Source organism: Anolis sagrei, chromosome 11 (genome assembly GCF_037176765.1).
Source record: "Anolis sagrei isolate rAnoSag1 chromosome 11, rAnoSag1.mat, whole genome shotgun sequence".
Taxonomy (NCBI): Eukaryota; Metazoa; Chordata; class Lepidosauria; order Squamata; family Dactyloidae; genus Anolis; species Anolis sagrei.
The window spans coordinates 377,992-402,130 of NC_090031.1; the positions used below are offsets into that span (position 1 = coordinate 377,992).

General features: G+C 47.2%; 1 protein-coding gene across 1 annotated transcript in view; it reads right to left on the reverse strand.

Moving 5' to 3' along the window:
- ADGRD2 (adhesion G protein-coupled receptor D2) overlaps positions 1–24,139 on the reverse strand; it is a 42,406-nt gene that overhangs the window by 14,673 nt on the left and 3,594 nt on the right. Inside the window, exons 3-16 of the mRNA XM_067472224.1 lie at positions 21,256–21,492; positions 19,289–19,927; positions 18,129–18,227; positions 14,964–15,049; positions 13,342–13,620; positions 11,564–11,675; positions 10,303–10,425; positions 8,532–8,646; positions 7,391–7,496; positions 7,146–7,201; positions 3,177–3,303; positions 1,689–1,792; positions 1,494–1,596; positions 1,238–1,391 (exon numbers count right to left, since the gene is read on the reverse strand). Of these exons, the coding sequence (XP_067328325.1) occupies positions 1,238–1,391; positions 1,494–1,596; positions 1,689–1,792; positions 3,177–3,303; positions 7,146–7,201; positions 7,391–7,496; positions 8,532–8,646; positions 10,303–10,425; positions 11,564–11,675; positions 13,342–13,620; positions 14,964–15,049; positions 18,129–18,227; positions 19,289–19,927; positions 21,256–21,492 (2,340 nt within the window). The remainder of the gene's footprint in view (positions 1–1,237; positions 1,392–1,493; positions 1,597–1,688; positions 1,793–3,176; positions 3,304–7,145; positions 7,202–7,390; positions 7,497–8,531; positions 8,647–10,302; positions 10,426–11,563; positions 11,676–13,341; positions 13,621–14,963; positions 15,050–18,128; positions 18,228–19,288; positions 19,928–21,255; positions 21,493–24,139) is intronic.

A 24,139-nucleotide genomic window follows, 5' to 3' on the forward strand; every position in this document is an offset into this window, starting at 1 on the left:
ATGGAGAAAGGCAGGGAGTTTCAGAAAAACATCTACTTCTGCTTCATTGACTCTTCTAAAGCCTTTGACTGTGTGAATGATCATCATAAATGGTGGCAAGTTCTGGGTGGGATGGGCATCCCAAGCCCCCTTCCCTCTCTCCTGAGGAATCTGACCAAGGACCAAGGAGCCACAGTCAGAACTGACCACGGAACAGGAGACGGGTTCAAGATTGGGAAAGGCGTCCGGCAAGGCTGCATCCTCTCACCCAACCTTTTTAACGTGTATGCAGAACACATCATGCGAGGATGTGCGGGGCTTCATGAATGCAAAGCTGGGGTAAAAATGGCTGGAAGAAACATTCACAACCTCAGATATGCAGATGACACCACTCTGATGGCCGAAAGCGAGGAGGAGCTGAGGAGCCTTCTCATCAAGGTGAAAGAAGAAAGCGCAAAAGCCGGGTTGCAGCTAAACGTCAAAAAAACCAAGATGATGGCAACAAGAATGATTGACAACTGGGAAATAGAGGGGGAAAACGTGGAGGCCGTGACAGGGTTTGTATCTCTAGGCGCAAAGATGAGTGCAGACGCAGACTGTGGCCAGGACATCAGGAGACGCTTCCTTCTTGGGAGGAGAGCAATGTCCGGCCTCGATCAAAGAGTGAAGAGTAGAGACATCAGACTGGCAACCAAGATCCATTGCCTAGTCAAAGCCATGGTCTTCCCTGTAGTAACATCTATGGATGTGAGAGCTGGACCTTAGGGAAGGCTGAGCAAAGGAAGATCGATGCTTTTGAGCTGTGGTTTTGGAGGAAAGTGCTGAGAGTGCCTTGGACTGCGAGAAGATCCAACCAGTCCATCCTCCAGGAAAGAAAGCCCGGCTGCTCACTGGAGGGAAGGAGACGAGAGGGAAAGCGGAAGTCCTTTGAATGCCACATCATGAGGAGACAGCAAAGCCTGGAGAAGGGAATGATGCTGGGGAAAGTGGAAGGCAAAAGGAAGAGGGGCCGACCAAGGGCAAGATGGATGGATGGCATCCTTGAAGGGACTGGACTGACCTGTAAGGAGCTGGGGGTGGTGATGGCCGACAGGGAGCTCTGGTGTGGGCTGGTCCATGAGGTCACAAAGAGTCGGAGGCGACTGAACGAATGAACAACAAATAATAAGTAATAATAATAAATAAGGAAATAGATCCAGGACCTCGTGCTCTCTTTGGCTTGGGAGTATTCTGCAGATGAGTCTTTTCAGAAACAAACCCCATCCGGTGATGTAGTAGAACTTCATCCTCCGGTCCTCGCTCATGTTGACCGCCACCACTTTGCTCCACAGCAGAAGGCCCTCCACGAGCATCCATGCAAAAGCCGCCATGAAGAAGAGGTGGAGGAAGGCCGTGACGGCGAAGCAGACTCCCTGCGAGGTGGGACAAGAAAAGGTCAGGGCTAGAGGGGTTGCCGGTTCCCCGCCTGTCCTTCTCTGGAGGTACGGAGGTCCTTCTCTGAAGGTCGTTCCTACCTGGTTGGTTTTGGCCAACTCACTAAACATGAGCAAAGCTTCTGCAGCCGCCAAAGCAAAGATCAGGTTCTTGTGCACAGTGGTCCGCTCGCTTTTGGGGACGCTGCAAAAAGTATACAATATAGATTACTATTACTCGTCTTTTCTCCTAACTTGGATCACAGTACGAGTCAAAACGGAGCACCAGAGTCTTACCCAACAGCCAGGAAGAGGACAAAGGTGACAATCAGGGCACAGAAGGAAACGCCGCAGCCGACGAAAGTCAGGGTCTTCAAGACGGACTCCTCCTCTGCGCTCCGCTGTTCGGACAAGGGGACAACACTTACTAAGGCCAAGCATGGGCCACAAGTGGCCTCCAGGCCCAATTTTAATATCCCTTTGCAAATACTATTATTATTATTATTATTATTATTATTATTATTATTATTATTTGAAACACTACATGATGAGTCCACAGCAGACAAGATCACTCTTGTCTGCTGTATTGGATCACACATCGGACACTTCCCAAGTGTCTAGGACTGTGTGATGTATAGGCGAATAATGCATGCAGATCCCAGTACGTTGGCCTTTTGCAGCTGACAGGTGGAAATTTTGTTAATGCTGATTGTATTTAAGTGCAGGCCAAGGTCTTGAAGCACTGCACCCAGTGTGCCGATCACCACTGTCACCGCCTTGACTGGCTTGTGCCAGAGTCTTTGCATATTATTATTATTATTATTATTATTATTATTATTATTATTATCGTCATCGTCGTCGTTGTTTTACTGACACAAAAATACAATATGTCACAGCAAACGAGATATATGTGCTGGGTTTTAGTGCAGGCCAAGGTCTTGAGGCCCTGCACCCAGTGTGCCGATCACCACTGGCACCACCTTGACTGGCTTGTGCCAGAGTCTTTGCATATTATTATTATTATTATTATTATTATTATTATTATTCTGACACAAAAATACAATATGTCACAGCAAACGAGATATATGTGCTGTGTTTAAGTGCAGGCCAAGGTTTTGAGGCACTGCACCCAGTGTGCCGAACACCACTGCGACCACTTTGACTAGCTTGTGCCAGAGTCTTTGCATATTATTATTATTATTATTATTATTATTATTATTATTATACTGACACAAAAATACAATATGTCACAGCAAACGAGATATATATGCTGTGTTTAACTGCAGGCCAAGGTCTTGAGGCCCTGCACCCAGTGTGCCGATCACCACTGGCACCACCTTGACTGGCTTGTGCCAGAGTCTTTGCTTATTATTATTATTATTATTATTATTATCGTCGTCGTCGTCGTTGTTTTACTGACACAAAAATACAATATGTCACGGCAAATGAGATATATATGCTGTGTTTAAGTGCAGGCCAAGGTCATGAGGCACTGCACCCAGTGTGCCGATCACCACTGGCACCACCATGACTGGCTTGTGCCAAAGTGTTTGCAGTTCGATCTTTAAATCCTCATATTGTGTCAGCTTTTCCAGTTGTTTAGTATTATTACTACTACTACTACTAGTACTACTACACAATATTAGACCAGTGCATCATGTGGCATTACACTAGGTTAGGAAGGAAGAATGTGCAGGTGGGAGATGACCGGGAATGGAAGGGATGATGGCATGCCAAACCAATGCCCCTCTCCCATTGTTGGCGCTTCCACATCCTGCCCCATACCTGGACCTCAAACACCTGGAGCAGCACCGCAAAGTTGGTGGTGTGGTTGCAGGAACAGGCGGTGAATTCCGGGTGGGAATTGACCACAGAGCAGCCAGTGGTGGACCAACTTCCGACTCCTTCCGGACTAGAAAAAGCGAGGAAAGGAGGAAGACAAAGAGAAAAAACACATACCTTTAACCCAATGTTTCTCAACCTGGGGGTCGGGACCCCTGGAGAGGTCACAAGGGGATGTCAGAGGGGTCGCCAAAGGCCATCAGAAAACACAGTATTTTCTGTTGGTCATGAGGGTTCTGTGTGGGATGTTTGGCCCAATTCATTGGTGTGGTTCAGAATGCTCTTTGGTTGTAGGTGAACTATGAATCCCAGCAACTACAACTCCCAAATGACAACCCCCCCCCCCCCAACTTCACCAGTGTTCACATTTGGGCGTATTGAGTATCTGCGCCAAGTTTGGTCCAGCTTCATCATTGTTTGTATTCACAGTGCTCTCTGGGTGTAGGTGAACTACAACTCCCAAACACAAGGTCAATGCCCACAAAACCCTTCCAGTATTTTCTGTTGGTCACAGGAGTTCTGTGTGCCAAGTTTGGTTCAATCCCATTGTTGGTGGAGTTCAGAATGCTCTTTGGTTGTAGGTGAACTATGAATCCCAGCAACTACAACTCCCAAACTCCAGGTCAATGCCTACAAAATCCTTCCAGTATTTTCTGTTGGTCACAGGAGTTCTGTGTTCCAAGTTTGGTTCAATCCCATTATGGGTGGAGTTCAGAATGCTCTTTGGTTGTAGGTGAACTATACATCCCAGCAACTACAATTCCCAAACTCAAGGTCAATGCCTACAAAACCCTTCCAGTATTTTCTGTTGGTCACAGGAGTTGTGTGTGCCAAGTTTGGTTCAATCCCATTGTGGGTGGAGTTCAGAATGCTCTTTGGTTGTAGGTGAACTATGAATCCCAGCAACTACAACTCCCAAACTCAAGGTCAATGCCCACAAAATCCTTCCAGTATTTTCTGTTGGTCACAGGAGTTCTGTGTGCCAAGTTTGGTTCAATCCCATTGTTGGTGGAGTTCAGAATGCTCTTTGGTTGTAGGTGAACTATGAATCCCAGCAACTACAACTCCCAAATGGCAACCCCCCCCCCCCCCCCCAACTTCACCTGTGCCCACCAAACCCTTGCAGTATTTTCTGTTGGTCATAGGAGAACTGTGTGCCAAGTTTAGTTCAATTCCATCCCTGATGGGGTTCAGAATGCTCTTTGATTGTAGGGTAACTATAAATCCCAGCAACTACAACTCCCAAATGTCAAGATTCTATTTTTCCCAAACTCCACCAGTGTTCACATTTGGGCATATTGAGTATCTGCGCCAAGTTTGGTCCAGCTTCATAATTGTTTGAATTCACAGTTGTAGGTGAACTACAAGTCCCAAACTCCAGGTCAATGCCCACAAAACCCTTCCAGTATTTTCTGTTGGTCACAGGAGTTGTGTGTGCCAAGTTTGGTTCGATCCCATTGTTGGTGGAGTTCAGAATGCTCTTTGGTTGTAGGTGAACTATGAATCCCAGCAACTACAACTCCCAAACTCAAGGTCAATGCCCACAAAACCCTTCCAGTATTTTCTGTTGGTCACAGGAGTTGTGTGTGCCAAGTTTGGTTCGATCCCATTGTGGGTGGAGTTGAGAATGCTCTTTGGTTGTAGGTGAACTATGAATCCCAGCAACTACAATTCCCAAACTCAAGGTCAATGCCAACAAAACCCTTCCAGAATTTTCTGTTGGTCACAGGAGTTGTGTGTGCCAAGTTTGGTTCAATCCCATGCAGGAGGCATGGGCCAACTTGGGCCCTCCCTCCAGGTGTTTTGGACTTCAACTCCCACAATTCCTAACAGCCTACCGGCTGTTAGGAATTGTGGGAGTTGAAGTCCAAAACACCTGGAGGGAGGGCCCAAGTTGGCCCATGCCTGGCCTAGAAGGACATAAACAAGCATCCTTTTGGCTCTTATAGAGAGAGATTCAAGATGGGCTTTCGAGACCTGACATGAGCGTTGGGAAATATTTACGGCCGGAGAGAGACAACTCGCATTCCTCCCCGTTGTAATTTTCCAAACGCATCTCCTATGTCTCGGCCCGGAGATATAACTCAAGGGTTGGTGGGGGAAGAGTTCCACCAAAGGTCAGTGGCTGTCAAATCACTCGGCCAAAGAGACCCCGGCAAGGCCAGCACTCCCATTAAGAGCCTGGAAGGAGGGCAACAACAAACACAGCGCTGGGCTGTCCGTCGGTCCTTGACACTCGGGTGACTTACGGGCTCAACAAGGGTGAGAAATCTGCCCGGGAAATGCCAAAGACTCAACAGTGACCACTTTGGAGATGTGTCATTCTCATTGAACCAACATCACTACAGGCTATACTTAGATGAAGTCAAGTTGATAGCAAATACTAAGGTTGTGAAGATTACCATCAAGATAACCAAACATGCCTTTGTCTTCTTGGAACTGGACACTTCAGTCCATCAAGGGGTCATCTGCATACCCAACATGGTGGGAGTTGGAGTCCAAAACACCTAGAGGGAAGGCCCAAGTTGGCCCATGCCTTTGTCCTCTTGGAACTGGACACTTCAGTCCATCAAGGGATCATCTGCCTACCCATGTTGTGGATGTTGGAGTCCAAAATACCTGGAGGTAGGGTCAAAGTTGGCCCATGCCTGTGTCCTCTTGGAACTGGACACATCAGTCCATCAAGGGATCATCTGCATACCCATTTTATGGGGGCTAAAGTCCAAAACATCTTGAGGAAGGGCCCAGGTTGGCCCATGCCTTTGTCCTCTTCGGCCAGTCAAGGGATCATCTGCATACCCACGTTGTGGGAGTTGGAAGACCAAAGCACCTGGAGGGAGGGCCCAAGTTGGCCCAGGCCTTTGTCCTCTTGAAACTGGACACTGGTCAACCAAGGGATCATCTACATACCCACGTTGTGGGAGTTGGAGCCCAAAACACCTGGAGGTAGGGTCAAAGTTGGCCCATGCCTGTGTCCTCTTGGAACTGGACACATCAGTCCATCAAGGGATCATCTGCATACCCATGTTATGGGGGCTAAAGTCCAAAACATCTTGAGGAAGGGCCCAGGTTGGCCCATGCCTTTGTCCTCTTCGGCCAGTCAAGGGATCATCTGCATACCCACGTTGTGGGAGTTGGAGTCCAAAACACCTGGCCCAGGCCTTTGTCCTCTTGGAACTGGACACTTCAGTCAGTCAAGGGATCATCTGCCTACTCATGTTGTGGGAGTTGGCTTCCAAAATACCTGGAGGTAGGATCAAAGTTGGCCCATGTCTTTGTCCTCTTGTAACTGGACACCTTAGTCAATCAAGGGATCATCTGCATACCCACGTTGTGGGGGCTAAAGTCCAAAACATCTTGAGGAAGGGACCAAGTTGGCCCATGGTTTTGACCTCTTGGAACTGGACACTTCAGTCAATCAAGGGAACATCTGCATACTCACGTTTTTGGGAGTTGGAGTCCAAAACACCAAGGGAGGCAGGGCCGAAGTTGGCCCATGCCTCTGTCCTCTTGGAACTGGATACTTCAGTCCATCAAAGGATCATCTGCATACCCACTTTGTGAGAGTTGGAGTCCAAAACCCCTGGAGGGAGGGTCAAAGTTGGCCCATACCTTTGTCCTCTTGCAACTGGACACTTCAGTCAATCAAGGGACCATCTGCATACCCAACGTGGTGGGAGTTGGAGTCCAAAACACCTGGAGGGAGGGCCCAAGTTGGCCCATGCCTTTGTCCTCTTGCAACTGGACACTCCAGTCAATCGAGGGATCATCTGCATACCCACGTTGTGGGTGTTGAAGTCCAAAACACCTGAAGCGCCAAACTTTGCCCGTGCCTGCTATATCCCATACTATATCCCATACTATATGTACCTATTCTGTACATACTTGGTTTATTTTGCTCTGACGGCTCACCTTCTGCTGAAGTTCCAGAAAGCGCAGACGGGAACAACAAGCTGGTCTGGAAGAGCCTGGAGATGGGAATGAGTTGGAAAGAGAGTTGGGGAATTACCGAGAAGAAAAAGGCCCTGTCGGTATAGCAATGAACCCACTTCATGTATTTGTTCCAGTTAGTAAACAACTTATCTATATCCTTGAACCGAGTTTTTGCACACTGGGGATATTTCCTTGAATGTTCGGGGCTGAAGACCAAGCCTTACCTGGGCCTGGTGATGAAGACTGTAATGCACAGAGGTGCTGATTTCCTCGTAATCGCTGACCAGCGTGGAGGAGATGATGGAGGAGCCCACCTGGGTGCTGACATACCTGGGCAGGAACAAGGAAACAGCAAGGTGTTTAATCCACTCTCTGTGGGATTTGCGTAAAATTCTATGGGTGTCTCAAGGGGGGATTGGAACCCTGGGGTCTTAGCTCTGCAAGTGAGAGATATGGACATGAATGCAAGACATTTCTTGGACATGCTCATCTGAAATGCACCACCGCTACCTAGTGTCCAGATAAGGAAACTACACTGGGTTGTTTCTTGGATGCACCAAAGTCATAGAATCCTAGAATCAAAGAGTTGGAAGAGACCTGATGGGCCATCCAGTCCCACCCCATTCTGCCAAGAAGCAGGAATATTGCATTCAAATCACCCCTGACAGATGGCCATCCAGCCTCTGCTTAAAAGCTTCCAAAGAAGGAGCCTCCACCACACTCCCTCCGGGGCAGAGAGTTCCACTGCTGAATGGCTCTCACAGTCAGGAAGTTCTTCCTCATGTTCAGATGGAATCTCCTCTCTTGTAGTTTGAAGCCATTGTCCCGTGTCCTAGTCTCCAGGGAAGCAGAAAGGAAGCTTGCTCCCTCCTCCTCCCTGTGGCTTCCTCTCACATATTTATACATGGCTCTCATCATGTCTCCTCTCATCCTTCTCTTCTTCAGGCTAAACATGCCCAGCTCCTTAAGCCGCTCCTCATAGGGCTTGTTCTCCAGACCCTTGATCATTTGAGTCGCCCTCCTCTGGACACATTCCAGCTTAGAGTCAATATCTTGAATGGTGGTGCCCAGAATTGGACACAATATTCCAGATGTGGTCTGATCAAGGAGGAATAGAGCATGGGGAGCAGGCCTTCCCTAGATCTAGACACTAGGCTCCTATTGATGCAGGCCAGCATGCCATTGGCTTTTTTTGCCTATGGCTGTTAGGAATTGTGGGAGTTGGAATCCGAAACACCTGGAAGGAGGGCTGACGTTGGACCATGCCTGGACCACACTTTGGTGCATCCAATAAACAACCCAACTCTGATCCCTCTCCCACTTTAGGGACACTCTTAGATGTTGTTGTTGTTGTTGTTGTTTTACCTCCGTCCTCCATCCGACACAGCGGCATCCTCGAACACGGCACCGGCGCCACTCAGAAGGCGCTGCAGAGATCCATACCTGTACCAGGTGTTTGTGAGGGTGATGTGCTTCAGGCCTGAGAAAGGAATCAAAGCAAACACAAGAGGCCATTGCAGGTCATTAACCTCCACTTGGAACTATCAATTGGACATTGGAAACCAGGCCAGTCCTTTGTTTATTTACTTTACAACAGCTCGCAAGGTAATCCAGTGCAACTCTTCTCCATTCCTGCCTTGACTACTATATGTCCGAACCGCTACTGTTTGCATTCCAAATCAGCCTGTTCCTTCCAATGTCATCAAGCAAAGCATATTATTATTGTATTGTCAAAGGTTTTCATGGCTGGAATCACTAGGTTCTTGTGGGTTTTTTCAGGCTATAGAGCCATGTTCTAGAGGCATTCTCTCCTGACGTTTTGCCTGCATCTATGGCAAGCATCCTCAGAGGTAGTGAGGTCTGTTGGAAATAGGAAAAAGGGTTTATATATCTGTGGAATGGCTGGGGTGGGACAAAGGACTCTTGTCTGCTGGAGCTAGGTGTGAATGTTTCAACTGATCACCCTCATTAGCATTTGAAGGCCTGCCTGAGTCTGGGAAAATCTCTTGCTGGGAGGTGTTAATATGTGCCTGGTTGTTTCCTCTCTGTTGTTGTGCTGTTGTAATTTTAGAGTTTTTTAATACTGGTAGCCAGATTGTGTTCATTTTCATGGTCTCTTCCTTTCTGCTGAAATTGCCCACATGCTCTGAGGATGCTTGCCATAGATGCAGGCGAAACGTCAGGAGAAATGCCTCTAGAACATGGCTCTATAGCCCGAAAAAACCCACAAGAACATATTATTATTATTTATTTATTTCATATAATAATAATAATAGACCAATATGCAAACATTAAAACAGGATTAAATATAAATAGTATGTTTTAAAAGGTAATATTAATAAATATGAGAAATTTAATAATAATATATTATAATAATATATAAAAATAGTATGTTTAAAAATAAATATAATATAATATAATAAATATTATTATAATAGATCAATATGCAAACATTAAAGCAGGATTAGACATAAAATAATATGTTTTTAAAAAACCAAAGAAATATAATAAATTATAATATAATATAATAATAGACCAATATGCATACATTAAAGAGGAATTAAACATACCATAAATATTATGTTTTAAAAATAAATAATAATAATAATATTAATAGACCAATATGCATACATTAAAGCAGGATTAAACATACCATAAATAGTATGTTTTCAAAATAAATAATAATAATAATAATATTAATAGAGCAATATGCATACATTAAAGCGGGATTAAACATACCATAAATAGTATGTTTTCAAAATAAATAATAATAATAATATTAATAGAGCAATATGCATACATTAAAGCGGGATTAAACATACCATAAATAGTATGTTTTAAAAATAAATACAAGAAATACAATATAATATTATAATGATCATAGACCAATATGCAAACATTAAAGCAGGATTAAACATACCATAAATACTATTAAAAATAAATATAATAAATACAATACAATATAATATAATATAATATTAGAATAATAGACCTATATGCAAACATTAAAGCAGGATTAAACATAAACAGTACAGTTTTTTGTTTAAAAAAATCAGTTAAAATCCATTAAAACATATTCAAAGTATTATTTGTTTGTTTGTTTATTTTTATTTGTGTCCTGGACACAATTGTTTACCTCTTCCTCTCAACCTCTCCACTTCCTCTACTGGAACCTCAATCCAATCGGGCGCCTTTTGGTGTTGGTTCGGCATCACATACACAGCCGGTGTGCCAAGCTCCATGCGCCGGACTTCTACCCCTGCGAACATGGAAGTGATGGGTGCGTTTCGGTGTGTGTGTGTGTATATATATATATATATATCTCAACAGTAGGTGAAAGGCAGCTTCCAAAACATTTAAGAATGTCAAGAGAGATATTGACAAGCTGGAATGTGTCCAGAGGAGGGCGACTCAAATGATCAAGGGTCTGGAGAACAAGTCCTATGAGGAGCGGCTTAAGGAGCTGGGCATGTTTAGCCTGAAGAAGAGAAGGCTGAGAGGGGATATGATGAGAGCCATGTATAAATATGTGAGAGGAAGCCACAGGGAGGAGGGAGCAAGCTTCCTTTCTGCTTCCCTGGAGACTAGGACACAATGGAACCATGGCTTCAAACTACAAGAGAGGAGATTCCACCTGAACACGAGGAAGAACTTCCTGACTGTGAGAGCCGTTCAGCAGTGGAACTCTCTGCCCCGGAGGGAGTGTGGTGGAGGCTCCTTCTTTGGAAGCTTTTAAGCAGAGGCTGGATGGCCATCTGTCAGGGGTGATTTGAATGCAATATTCCTGCTTCTTGGCAGAATGGGGTTGGACTGGATGGCCCATGAGGTCTCTTCCAACTCTTTGATTCTATGATTCTATGATTCTAAAACAGTGTGATGTGGCAGCGAGAAAAGGGCAATTCTCATTTGCATCAAGGGAAGGTTGGCAGTTTGAATCTGTGGGTTCAGGGTGAGCTCCAGCTCCTGCCAACCTAGCAGTTCAAAAACATGCAAATGTGAGTAGACCAATAGGTACCACCTTGGCGGAGAGGCAAACAGTCATGCTGGCCACACAACCAGGAGGTGTCTACGGTCGAGGGAAGTCCTAGTCGCACTCTCTTCTGCTTTGGTCAGGCCCTGGAGAAGCCATTCCAGAATGGACAAGATGGAAGGTGTCCAGAGAATGGTCAAAGATTTGGAAAGGATGTCCCATTGAAGACCTTTTTTTCTGCTGCTCTAGAACACAATGGAGCGACGCAATCCAATTGCACGAAAAAGGATCTCCACCTAAACTTGTTTAGCATCTCCTAGGCTAGATGGCCATCCGCCGGGAGTGCTTTGCTTGTGTGTTCTTTCATGACTGGTTGGACTGGATGGCCTTTGGGGTCTCTTCCAATGCTAGGATTCTATGAACTCACCAATGTTATTATTCTGGAAGGTGACCTTTGGCTTTTCTGCGCTCAGGAGCTGGTGGAAGGCGGAAGCCATCTTGTCCACGTTTTCAACCACTGCCATGGGTCCGCCGATGATCTAGAAAAGCGCACGAGTGACTAAATGAAGACGAAGCAGCAGGCATGCCTTCCCTTTTAAAAAATACATGTCCAACCTCCTGCATCATAATCATAATCTACGTTTCCAGGATCCGTCCACACCCAGTTTGTTTGTTTACTATATTTCTGCCCCGTTCTCTCTCGCCCCAAGGGAGGGGGACTCAGAGCAGCTTACAGTTTGGCAAATTTCCATGCCACATTACAAATACAAATGTTTAAATACAGCACATTAATCTAATATCACTGGGGAAGTGGTTCCATAGCCGAGGGGCCACCACTGAGAAGGCCCTGTCCCTCATCCCCACCAATCGTGCCTGAGAAGAGGGTGCGACTGAGAGCAGGGCCTTCCCGACAGATCTTAACTCTCTAATTGGTTCGTTTGGATACGTAAGCTGGACCGGAACCATTTACGGTTTTATACGAGACTAAAGCAAACACTTTGAGTTGTGCTCGGTAGCAAACTGGCAGTCAATGGGGCTGACATAGCAGGGGGTTTATGTGCTCCCTGAATGCTGCTCCGGTGAGCAACGTGGCTGCCGCCCATTGGACCATTTTAAGCTTCAGAACAGTCTTCAACGGCAGCCCCACATAGATGCATTGCAGTAGTCTATTTGAGATGTAACAAGAGTGTGGACTACCATGGCTACTTGAGAAGCCATCTCAAGGTATGGGCACAACTGGCACGCAAGTTTTCATTGTGCGAAAGCTCCCCTGGCCACTGCTGTAACCTGGGATTCCAGGCTCAGCGATGAATCTAGGAGGACTCCCAAACTCCGAACCTATGCCCTAAATAGGTGCTGGCTCAGCTTACTTGTCCGAACGTATTTCCTTCTACGTCCCACCTCGGAGTTTAAGATCTTCTGGGGAGGCCCTGCTCTCGGTCCCACCTCTGTCGCAAACGCGCTTGGCAGGGACAAGAGACAGGGCCTTCTCGATGGTGGCCCCCCGCCTGTGGAATTCACTCCCCAGTGAAATTAGATTATGTATTTTATTTATTGGAGGCATCAAATTGTTGCCAGCTGGAAACCGCCCTGAGTCTTCCCCACTCCCAGGGGTGGAGAAGGGCGGGGTACAAATATCTTAATTAATTAATTAATTAATGGGGAGTGTAACCCCATCCAGCACAGACTGTAACCCTATGCCCTGTTCGGCCTTGCGACTGACCAGGAGGACCTCTGTCTTGTCTGGATTCCTTTTCAATTTGTTAGCCCTCATCCGGACCATCACAGCTGCCAAGCACTGGTTCAGGACTTGGACAGCCTCCTTAGCATCTGGTGGAAAGGAGTGATAGAGTTGGACGTCATCTGCGTACAGGTGGCATCGAACTCCAAAACTCTGGATGATCTCACCCAGCAGCTTCATGTAGATGTTAAACAACATGGGGGACAATGCTGAGCTCTGCGGGACCCCACATGACAATGGCTGTGGGGCCGAGCAGGAGTCCCCCAACAGCACCTTCTAAGATCAACCCTTCATGAAGGACTGGAGACACTGCAGATCAGTACCTCCAAGCCCCGTTCCTGTGAGGCGTCCCAGAAGGATACCATGATCTACGGCACCTGAAAATATTCTGGATTCCCTGTACCAAGTGGAAGTTGGACTAGATGACCTCACAGCCCCCTTTTCTTGACACTAAGGTTCAGTACCGGCTTGATCTCAGACCATTCCTTGGCGTTCTCTTCCCCCAAGATGATCCCGGCAACGTTCACGTAGTGCTGCCCCAGAGTCTCCAGCTCGGCCGGCTCCTCCGCTTCCAGTGAGGTGACCGAGACCTCCTTCAGCACCTGGAAGACCCCCAGGAGGCCGCCTGTGTCCAGAGGAGGGGGCTCCACGCCTGACAGGACCTTCTCCACCGCCCCGAGGACTCTGGCCGCAGCCGAAGCATTCAGGCCTTGGACGTCAGCCTGGAAAACGTTGGCAGGGATCTGTACCAGAAAGAATTTATTGATTATTTCTATGTGTCCTGCACAGTGGGTAGGGCCAGATACTAGTTGGGATGGTGGCTATGAAGTCCTGAGCCGCCCCTGAAATGGTGGCCTCTCCGTGGACATTGAAGTCCCCCAGCACTAAAAGCCACTGGGAGTCCAATGCCAGGTCCGAGACCAACCCTGCTAGCTCAGGTAGGGAGACTGTGGTGCAGCGGGGTGGTCATGGGAGAACTGTGTGCCAAGTTTCGTTGAATTCCATCGTTGGTGGCATTCAGAATGCTCTTTGATTGTAGGCGAACTACAATGTGGTGGGCAGTCTCCTTTGGTTTTGGAGTTGTAGTTCACCTATATCCAGAGATCACTGTGGACTCAAACAAGGATGGATCTGGGCCAAACTCTACACAAATACTCAGTATGCCCAAATGTGAACACTGGCGGAGTTTGGGGAAAATAGAATCTTGACATTTGGGAGTTGTAGTTGCTGCGATTTATAGTTCACCCACAATCACAGAGCATTCTGAACCCCACCAACGATAGAATTGGGCCACACCTCCCACACAGAACCCCCATGTGGGCCACAGCGATGCGTGGCAGGGGACAGTTAGTAATAATAATAATAATAGTGCTTCCAATATTTGGAACTTTTTTGGAACAACCAGGCACATCTTAACACCTCTCAACAAAAGATTTTCCCAGGCTCAGGCAGGCCTTCAAATGCTAATGAAGGTGGTCAGTTGAAACATTCACACCTAGCTCCAGCAGAGAAGAGTCCTTTGTCTCCCAGTCATTCCACAGATATATAAACCCATTGTCCTAATTCCAACAGACCTCACTACCTCTGAGGATGCTTGCCATAGATGCAGGCGAAACGTCAGGAGAGAATGCCTCTAGAACATGGCCCTATAGCCTGAAAAAACCCACAAGAACCTAGTGATTCCAGCCATGAAAGCCTTCGACAATACATTTGGAACTTTTGCTTGACTGCATAACTAAAATTCAAATATTATGACCAGAAAATATACCGGGGGGAGTTCGGACTATAACCCAGAGCGGATCAGCTATGCATGGCCTCCACCCCTCCAAGATGGAAATGATCAATTTCTTCTGAACCAGACATTTGGCAGGAGATGGAGTCTCCTTCTCTGGAGGTGATTCAGCAGAGGCTGGATGGCCATCTGTTGGGAGGGCTTCGATGGTGTCTTGGCAGAATTGAGTTGGACTGGACGGCCCTTGGGTCTCTCCCAACTTTGTGATTCAGACCACCATCACATTTACTAAATTCCACTGAGTCCTACACTTAAAATGTGGTAACTCACTGTGTTCATCACATATAGACTTACCACGGTTGCGTTCGCCCACATGTTGACCTGCGCAATGAGCGGAGGGACAGGCCGGGACTGCATTTCTTTCAGCGAGAAATAAAGTTCTGGGGAGGAAAAGACAGGGCAGAAACCTTGGTTCGAAGTCTGTCAAGACACTATTACCACGTTGGAGTTCGTGCTTTCCCCAGACTTGCCTCTATCCTTTATGAGCGAGCGTGAACAAAATGGATGCAATGTTAGCATCCTCTCTGCAATGTTTATGTTAGTAGGTTGGAAGTTGATATCTACCTCTGGATTTCCAACCTTCGATCCTCACCAGACTTCAGTCCCCAGAACTTCAAGCCAGAAGAATGGTCAAGGATGCTGGGAACTGATGTCCAAAACCTTTTAAGAGCTTCTTATTTATTTATTTATTTATTTATTTATTTATTTATTTCTCGTGTCAGGGCAGCCAGCCAGTTATATTACATTTCTAACAGAACAAAGCAAACAAACAGAGAAAATACAAAATGTGTGAGTTTGGTAGTTGATTAAATGTCCTTTGACCAGTATCTGGCCCCTTGGAGTGCCTGCATGTGGCAGGGCTCAGGGTGCATTGCAGCAGGCGGTCAGTGGTTTGCTCCTCTCCACACTCGCATGTCAAGGATTCCACTTTGTAGCCCCATTTCTGGAGGTTGGCTCTGCATCTCGTGGTGCCAGAGCGCAGTCTGTTCAGCGCCTTCCAAGTCGCCCAGTCCTCTCTGTGCCCAGGGGGGAGTCTCTTGTCTGGTATCAGCCATTGGTTGAAGTTCTGGGTTTGAGCCTGCCACTTTTGGACTCTCGCTTGCTGAGGTGTTCCAGCAAGTGTCTGTGTAGATCTTAGAAAACTATGTCTGGATTTAAGTTGTTGACGTGCTGGCTGATACCCAAACAGGGGATGAGCTGGAGATGTCTCTGCCTTGGTCCTTTCACTATTGGCTGCTACTTCCCGGCGGATGTCAGGTGGTGCAATACCGGCTAAGCACTGTCATTTCTCCCGTGGTGTAGGGCGCAGACACCCTGTGATAATGCGGCATGTCTCATTAAGAGCCACATCCACTGTTTGAGCGTGGGGAGATGTGTTCCACACCAGGCATGCATACTCAGCAGCAGAGTAGCACAGCGCAAGGGCAGATGTCTTCTCTGTATCTGGTTGTGATCCCCAGGTTGTGCCAGTCAGTTTTCGTATGATATTGTTTCTAGCACCCACTTTTTGCTTGATGTTCAGGCAGTGCTTCTTGTAGGTAAGAGCACGGTCCAGAGTGACTCCCAGGTATGTGGGTGCGCTGCAATGCTCCAGTGGGGTTCCTTCCCAGGTGATCTTCAGAGCTCGGGATGCTTCTCTGTTCTTGAGATGAAAGGCACATGTCTGTGTTTTAGATGGGTTGGGGATCAGCTGGTTTTCCCTGTAATAGGCAGTAAGAGCACCTAGAGCTTCAGAAAGCTTCTGTTCTACCATCTCAAAGCTCCCTGCTTGAGCGGTGATGGCACAGTCATCAGCATAGATGAAACTCTCTGTCTCTTCTGGCAGTGGCTGGTCATTTGTGTAGATGTTCAACATGGATGGAGCAAGCACGCTTCCCTGAGGCAGGCCGTTCTTCTGTGTCCGCCATCTGCTTCTCTGGCCCTGGAACTCAACAAAAAAGCTCCTGTTTGGTAGCAGGTTTCCTATGAGGCGGGTGAGGTGGTCGTCCTTTGTGATACTATACATTTTTCTCAGGAGGAGGCAGTGGTGGTTCACAGTCTCATAGGCTGCGGACAGGTCTATGAAGACCGCTCCTGTGATCTGCTGCCTTTCAAAGCCATCTTCTATGTTCTGCGTCAGGTTCAGCACTTGCGATGTGCAGCTTTTGCCTTTTCTGAAGCCAGCTTGCTGTGGGATCAGACAGGGGTCTATTTTTTCTGTAATTCTATGCAAAATAAGTCTCTCCAGAACTTTGTAGAGGTGGCACAACAACAGGGAGATTGGTCTGTAGCTTTTTGGACCATTACGGTCTTTGCCTGGCTTCAGGATGGCGATGACTCTTGCTTTCCTCCAGATTTTGGGGATCTGACAGGATGCAGTGCAGTTGTCCATCAGCTCCAGCATCCAGCGCCTTGCTTTTTGGTCAAAGTTCTTGATTTGTTCCAACATTATTTATATTCTGCTCTATCTCCCCAAGAAGACTCAGAACAGATGTCAGAACACATAAACAGCAAACATTCGATGTTGTTATACAATTAACAAAGACAAAGAGTACGTAAACAGAGGGAAAGGCTTTCCCATCTTTTCCCATCTCCGGCATCTGGAGGCTGTGCTCGACTCCGGCCACAGGGAGGTGCTGTTGTTCCATTTTCTATGCTGAGGAGCTTGTTGTCCATGGACATCTTCTTGATTGAATTGCCAGCATCTCTTCTTCTTTTACCTCCATGCCAAAGTGATACCTATTGCTCTACTCACATTATTGTTTTCGAACTGGCAGGTGGGCAGGAGCTAGGGCTGATAGCGAGAGCTCACCCCGACCCACATCTCGAACACAGGTGAATTTTTGCCTTCCCGCCAAAGTGATACCTATTGCTCTACTCACATTACTGTTTTCAAACTGGTAGGTGGGCAGGAGCTAGGGCTGATGGTGAGAGCTCACCTCGACCCACATCTCGAACACAGGTGAATTTTTACCTTCCCGCAAAAGTGATATCTATCGCTCTACTCACATTACTGTTTTCGAACTGTTAGGTGGGCAGGAGCTAGGGCTGATGGCGGGAGCTCACCCCGACCCACATCTCGAACACAGGTGAATTTTTACCTTCTCGCCAAAGTGATATCTATTGCTCTATTCACATTACTGTTTTCGAACTGGTGGATGGGCAGGAGCTAGGGCTGATGGCGAGAGCTCATCCCGACCCACATCCCGAACACAGGTGAATTTTTACCTTCTCGCCAAAGTGATATCTATCGCTCTACTCACATTACTGTTTTCGAACTGTTAGGTGGGCAGGAGCTAGGGCGGATAGCGGGAGCTCACCCTGAACAGCTCGAACTGCCAACCTTCCAGGCGGCAATATTTTCTGCAGCTGGAGGTTTAACCTATATGGGAATCCTTCTGGGGGGAATAGAATGAGAACGCTTCTGTGATAGGCAACACTGACTGACCCGCGGACCCGTTCCCGTTAGAATCGCCATACCTTTTGGGTAGCGGCAGACGAAAGGCTGAGGACGGAGGCAAGAGATGGAATGGACGCTCCCATGGGAGACTTCCAGGACTTGGCATTCTTCCATGGGTCCTGAGGAAACACAGGAGGGAAGGAGGAGAGGGACGAGCAGTTTGGGCAAACTGAACGAGGATGAAGGGATGCAAGAGAAAAGAGCCCCGGAGTCTTAAGAGATCTTGTCGTTTTAGTCATTCCACCTGCATCCCCAAATAATATTTTGTAAGCCACTCTGAGTATCTTAATAATGAAGTAACAATACAGTGTTCTCTCACTATTTCGCGGTTCGCTTTTCGCGGATTCGCTGTTTTGCGGTTTTTAAATGGAAGTGGAGCACTTTCTAAAAGTTGCTGCTCAACTAAAGTAACTGAAGGATTTTGTTTGTAAGGTAAAGGGAAAGGTTGTCCACTGAACACTAAAATAATGTATAAATATTAAAATAAATATAGCGTCCCTACTTTGCGGATTTTCACTTATTGCGGGTGGTCCTGGAATGGAACGCCCTCGATAAGTGGGAGAACACTGTCATACAATAATAATAAATATGTAGAGAGAGGGCAACAGGTTTGGATGTTCATCAATCTAGATACTAGGGCTGTCCAAACACGGAAAAATTTGTTTCTAAACTCGATTCGTTTTTAGGGGTTTTTTGCGTTTCGTTATTTAAAAGAATTCTGAAATTTTCCTTTAAAAAAGTCTGATATTTACGAAATTTCAGAAATCGTAAAACAATTACGAAACAATTACGAATCGATTACGAATTGATTCGTTAATGGCGGCCGCGATTGCGCAATACGCTAAAAAACTTCTGAAGCTTCCCTCTCCCTCCGTGGTTGACTGTTGGTGTGATAATTATATTTTTTTTCACTGAGAAAACAAACAGCAACCCTAAAACTTGCACCAGACATGCGGAAATAATAACGAATCAATAATGAAACAATTACGAAACGAATTGGAAAAATTCGTTTCGTTTTTTAGTTGCTCCTGAATGGTTCAATATCGCTTCGTTATCAAAAAAAATAACGAATTTTTAACGAATTACGAAATTACGAAACGAAACCGCCCAGCCCTACTAGATCCCACAGACCAACGAGAGGCCATTCGCACAAGGACAGCCATGCGCGCGTGAGGCTCACCTGGGCAAGTGAGCTGCACTGTGGCTTCCTCAACACTCGCTTCCACCTCGAGGATCTCGCGGCTCCAGCCGAACACCAGCCCGTCGGCGATGGGGACGCAGGAGCGCACCTTCTCCACTTGCTCCTTGGTGAGGATGCGGTGCCATACATGGAGGCCAGTGAGGTTCCCGCTGAAGGACTCCTTCTCCTTGAAAGCCCCTCCGAGGGAGTCCTGGTCCTGACCGATGATGAAGGTCCCATGTGCGTTGACAGTGTGGGAAGCGGAGAGCCCCGTGGCCGAGGCCTTCTCCTTCCCATCAGCATAGATGGCCCACGTTCCGTTGCGCTGCTGCCACACGACGCAAAAATGGTGCCACTGCCCGTCGGCCCGGAACACTGGCAGGTACGGGGAGTGGTGCCCGTGGAGGATGACGGCAAAGCGGACAAAGCCATCCTCGTCCTTGAATCCACGCAGCTGGAACTCGTTGATGAAGGCCGAGACGGCGTAAGAGAAGACAGTGGAAATCTCGGTGGCTTGCTGGTCCCACTGGAGGTGTGCGCAGGCACTCACGGCTGGCATTGCGGGGAAGTCAGCCAAGACTTTCACAAACTTGGTGTCCGTTTTGTTCTGGAACATCAAGATGGGCATGGAATGGATTCCTAGCATAAGAGAGAAGAACATCAAAGAAATAGAAGGAGAAGGGACACTTTGGTGCAAAATAATATAGTTGCACTATTTACAATAACAAAGTTTCCACAGCACAAATAAACAAATACATAGTGGCCCCCGGTGGCACAGTGGGTTAAAGCACTGAGCTGCTGGGCTTGTTGATCGAAAGGTCGCAGGTTCGATTCCGGGGAGCGGCGTGAGCTTCCGCTGTCAGCCCTAGCTTCTGCCAACCTAGCAGTTCGAAAACATGCAAATGTGAGTAGATCAATAGGTACTGCTCCGGCGGGAAGGTAACGGCGCTCCATGCAGTCATGCTGGCCACATGACCTTGGAGGTGTCTACGGACAACGCTGGCTCTTCGGCTTAGAAATGGAGATGAGCACCACACCCCAGAGTCAGACATGACTGGACTTAATGTCAGGGGACTACCTTTACCTTTACTATAGTAGCTTTACATGCAGCAGCCTTCACACTGGGGCTTTCTCACATAAGGGTTCTCTCACACAGAGGTGTATCTCACACTCCTCAGGATGACACCAGCTTTGGCCCACTGATTCTAAAAGGTTTCGGCCTACTCACTCTTTCAGTGCTTGACTCACACTTTTGTAATCAAAAATGCCAGCTAATTTTTAATATTTCTGACATCATTCACCCCGTCTCCCACGCCCAATGGTCTCGAGTCTCATTCAGGATGCTCTTCTCATTTTCTGAATTCAAATTCCCATTTAGATGTGAGGCTTTTCAAAAAGTAAACATGGGCAAACTTCGGCCCTCCGGATTTTTTGGAGACTCCATTCCTAACAGCTGCTGCGGCTTCTCAATGCTAATCAAGCTTGCCAATTGCGACACTCACACTTGCTTCAAACAGACAAGGATTCTTTCTTCCACCTTGGACATTATTCCACAGGGATATATACACCCCACAGATATGTATTATGGCTACCTGGCCGGTAGGCTGTTGGGAATTGTGCGAGTGGGAATCCAAAACACCTGGAGGGCTGAAATTTCAGTGAATCATACACTTTCAGAGATATACATGAAAGGATTTCATGAGGTATGTTGCACCCCACCCCATATATTTCATTTTTATTCTAATTTATGTATGCGTCCGCATTTCCAAATTGCTGTGTTGCAAAATGATGCACGGCTAAAAAGTGTATCGCTGACATGAAATGTTTGGAAAGCTCTGTCAAAGAGGAAGAACGGAATAATAACATGTGACGATAATACTCGTGACAAAGGAAAGAAACCAAGGTATCTGCAAGAGAGGGCACGGAGCTCAGCGCATCGCCCGACTAGACTTGGCTTCGTTACTCACGCCTGTGCCGTGGCTTCCGCAGGTAGACCTCCTCATCGTTTAACCAGACGGCGCCCTGGATTTGGTGAGAGCGCAGCTTCTTGCCAAGAGAGGCCAGTTCGCTGTCCCAGGTCTCCGAAGGCAGGTGAGCAAAACGCTGCCGGCAATACCCGTCCGCGTGCCACCAGTCCAGAGCGGAAGAGACGTACTCGAACACCTCTCCGAATGTCTCCATGATCAGGCTGTCGGGGCCGGAAACTGGGAAAGGAAAAGAGCAGGGGAAAGAAAAAAGTGTGGAAGGAATCTGTCATGGAAGCAAGGCTGTCCCAAGTACAGTGTTCCCTCACTTATCGTGGGTGTTACATTCCAGTTAGAAGGCATGATCATCAAGTTTGCAGACGACACCAAATTGGGAGGGATAGCCAATAGTCCAGAGGACAGGAGCAGAATTCAAAAAGATCTTGACAGATTGGAGAGATGAATGGCCAAAACTAACAAAATGAAGTTCAACAGTGACAAATGCAAGATACTCCACTTTGGCAGGAAAAACGAAATGCAAAGAGACAGAATGGGGGACGATGCCTGGCTCGAGAGCAGTACGTGTGAAAGGGATCTTGGAGTTCTCGTGGACAGCAAGTTAGACATGAGCCAGGAATGTGCAAAAAAGCCAATGGGATTTTGGCCTCAGGCATCAAGAGGAGCCTAGTGTCTAGATCTAGGGAAGTCATGCTCCCCATGCTCTATTCCGCTTTGGTTAGACCACACCTGGAATATTGTGTCCAATTCTGGGCACCACAATTGAAGAGAGATATTGACAAGCTGGAATGTGTCCAGAGGAGGGAGACTAAAATCCTCAAGGGTCTGGAGAACAAGCCCTATGAGGAGCGGCTTAAGGAGCTGGGCATGTTTAGCCTTCAGAAGAGAAGGCTGAGAGGAGATATGATAGCCATGTATAAATATGTGAGAGGAAGCCACAGGGAGGAGGAGGGAGCAAGCTTGTTTTCCGCCTCCCTAGAGACTAGGATGCGAAACAATGGCTTCAAACTACAAGAAAGGAGATTCCATTTGAACATGAGGAAGAACTTCCTGACTGAGAACCATTCAGCAGTGGAACTCTCTGCCCTGGAGTGTGGTGGAGGCTCCTTCTTTGGAAGCTTTTAAGCAGAGGCTGGATGGCCATCTGTCTGGGGTGCTTTGAATGCAATATTCCTGCTTCTTGGCAGAATGGGGTTGGACTGGATGAGGGCCCAGGAGGTCTCTTCCCACTCTTTGATTCTATGATCCAGCACCACCCACGATAAGTGAAAATCTGCAAAGTAGATTTAGTAGTATATAGAGTAGAGCTGCTTCCGCCTTTGCGACCCTTCCTCTCTCGCTCGCTTGCGACTCACCAGACCGAATTCCTGGTTCTGCCACTGGGACCTGGCCCGGTGAGTAGTGAGTGAGCGAGGGAGGGAGGATGGGTGGGTGAGCAAATGAGGGAGTGTGGGCCGCTCACTCACTCATCCTCCCTCCCTCACTCACTACTCACCGGGCCAGTGGCAGAACTCACCCAGCCTCGCTTGCTCACTTACCAGGCCAGGTCCCAAAAAACCGTGAAACAGCGAGTCCACGAAAAGCGAACTGTTAAGTAGCGAGGGAACACTGTACTTCGCTGCCTAAGGTGAAGCAGCATGCAGTATCCAAAGACCTTATCACATTAGAAGATAAACTATTTCGAACTGGTCCCATCGCACAACACTATCCCGGTCCCGTTGGTATTCCATCTGAATCTTTCCAGATTGAATTCTAATCATTTTTTTAAAAATACTATAGGTAAGTGGTTCTCAACCTTCCTAATCCCGCGACCCCTTAATACAGCGCCTCACATTGTGGTGACCCCCAACCATAAAATTATTATTGTTGCTAATTGTAATTGTGTTACTGTTATGAATCATAATGTAAATATCTGAAATGCAGGATGTATTTTCATTCACCGGACCAAATTTGGCACAAATACCCAACAACAGTGCTCCATGCTGTCATGACAGCCACATGACCTTGGAGGTGTCTATGGACAACACCAGCTCTTTGGCCTAGAAATTGAGCACCAACTCCCAGAGTTGGACATGATTGGGGAAAACTTTTACCTTACCTTACCCAATATGCCCAAGTTTGAAAACTGGTGGGGTTGGAGGGAGAATTGATTATGTCATTTGGGAGTTGTAGTTGCTGGGATTTATAGTTCATCTACAATCAAAGAGGATTTTGTACTCCATCAGTGAAGGAATTGGACCAAACTTGGCACACAGAACTCCCACGACCAACAAAAAATACTGGAAGGGTTTGGTGAGCACTGACCTTGAATTTTGGAGTTGTAGTTCACCTGCATCCACAGAGCATTGCAGACTCAAACAATGATGGATCTGGACCAAACTTGGCACGGATACTCAATATGCCCCAATGTGAACACTAATGAAGTTTGGGGAAAGTAGACATTTGGGAGATGCAGTTGCTGGGATTTATAGTCCTGCCGGCGGGAGAGCGATGTAGGCAAGGGGCGCCTCGTGCAATGTGGAGGAGCTGACCTGGAAAGCCTGGCTGTTTCCCTGGCATGGGCTGGCAGCCATTTTGATAAGGCGGAGGGGGGGCAACCGAGGTGCCTTCGCGACCCCCAGAAAATGGCCCAGTGACCCCCCTGGGGGTCGCGACCCCCAGGTTGAGAACCGCTGCTATAGATCCTTCCATGACTGAAACACTGTTTTGTGTATGTGATAGGAAAATCAGTATGCATCCCATCAACAACTATTCTTTTTGTGCTGGTTTTTGTGAATTGGCATATCTTTGTCCCTGACAGTTCAAAGAGATATCTAGGTATATCGGTCTAACAGGAATGGTCTTGGAACATGGTCATACAGCCCGAAAA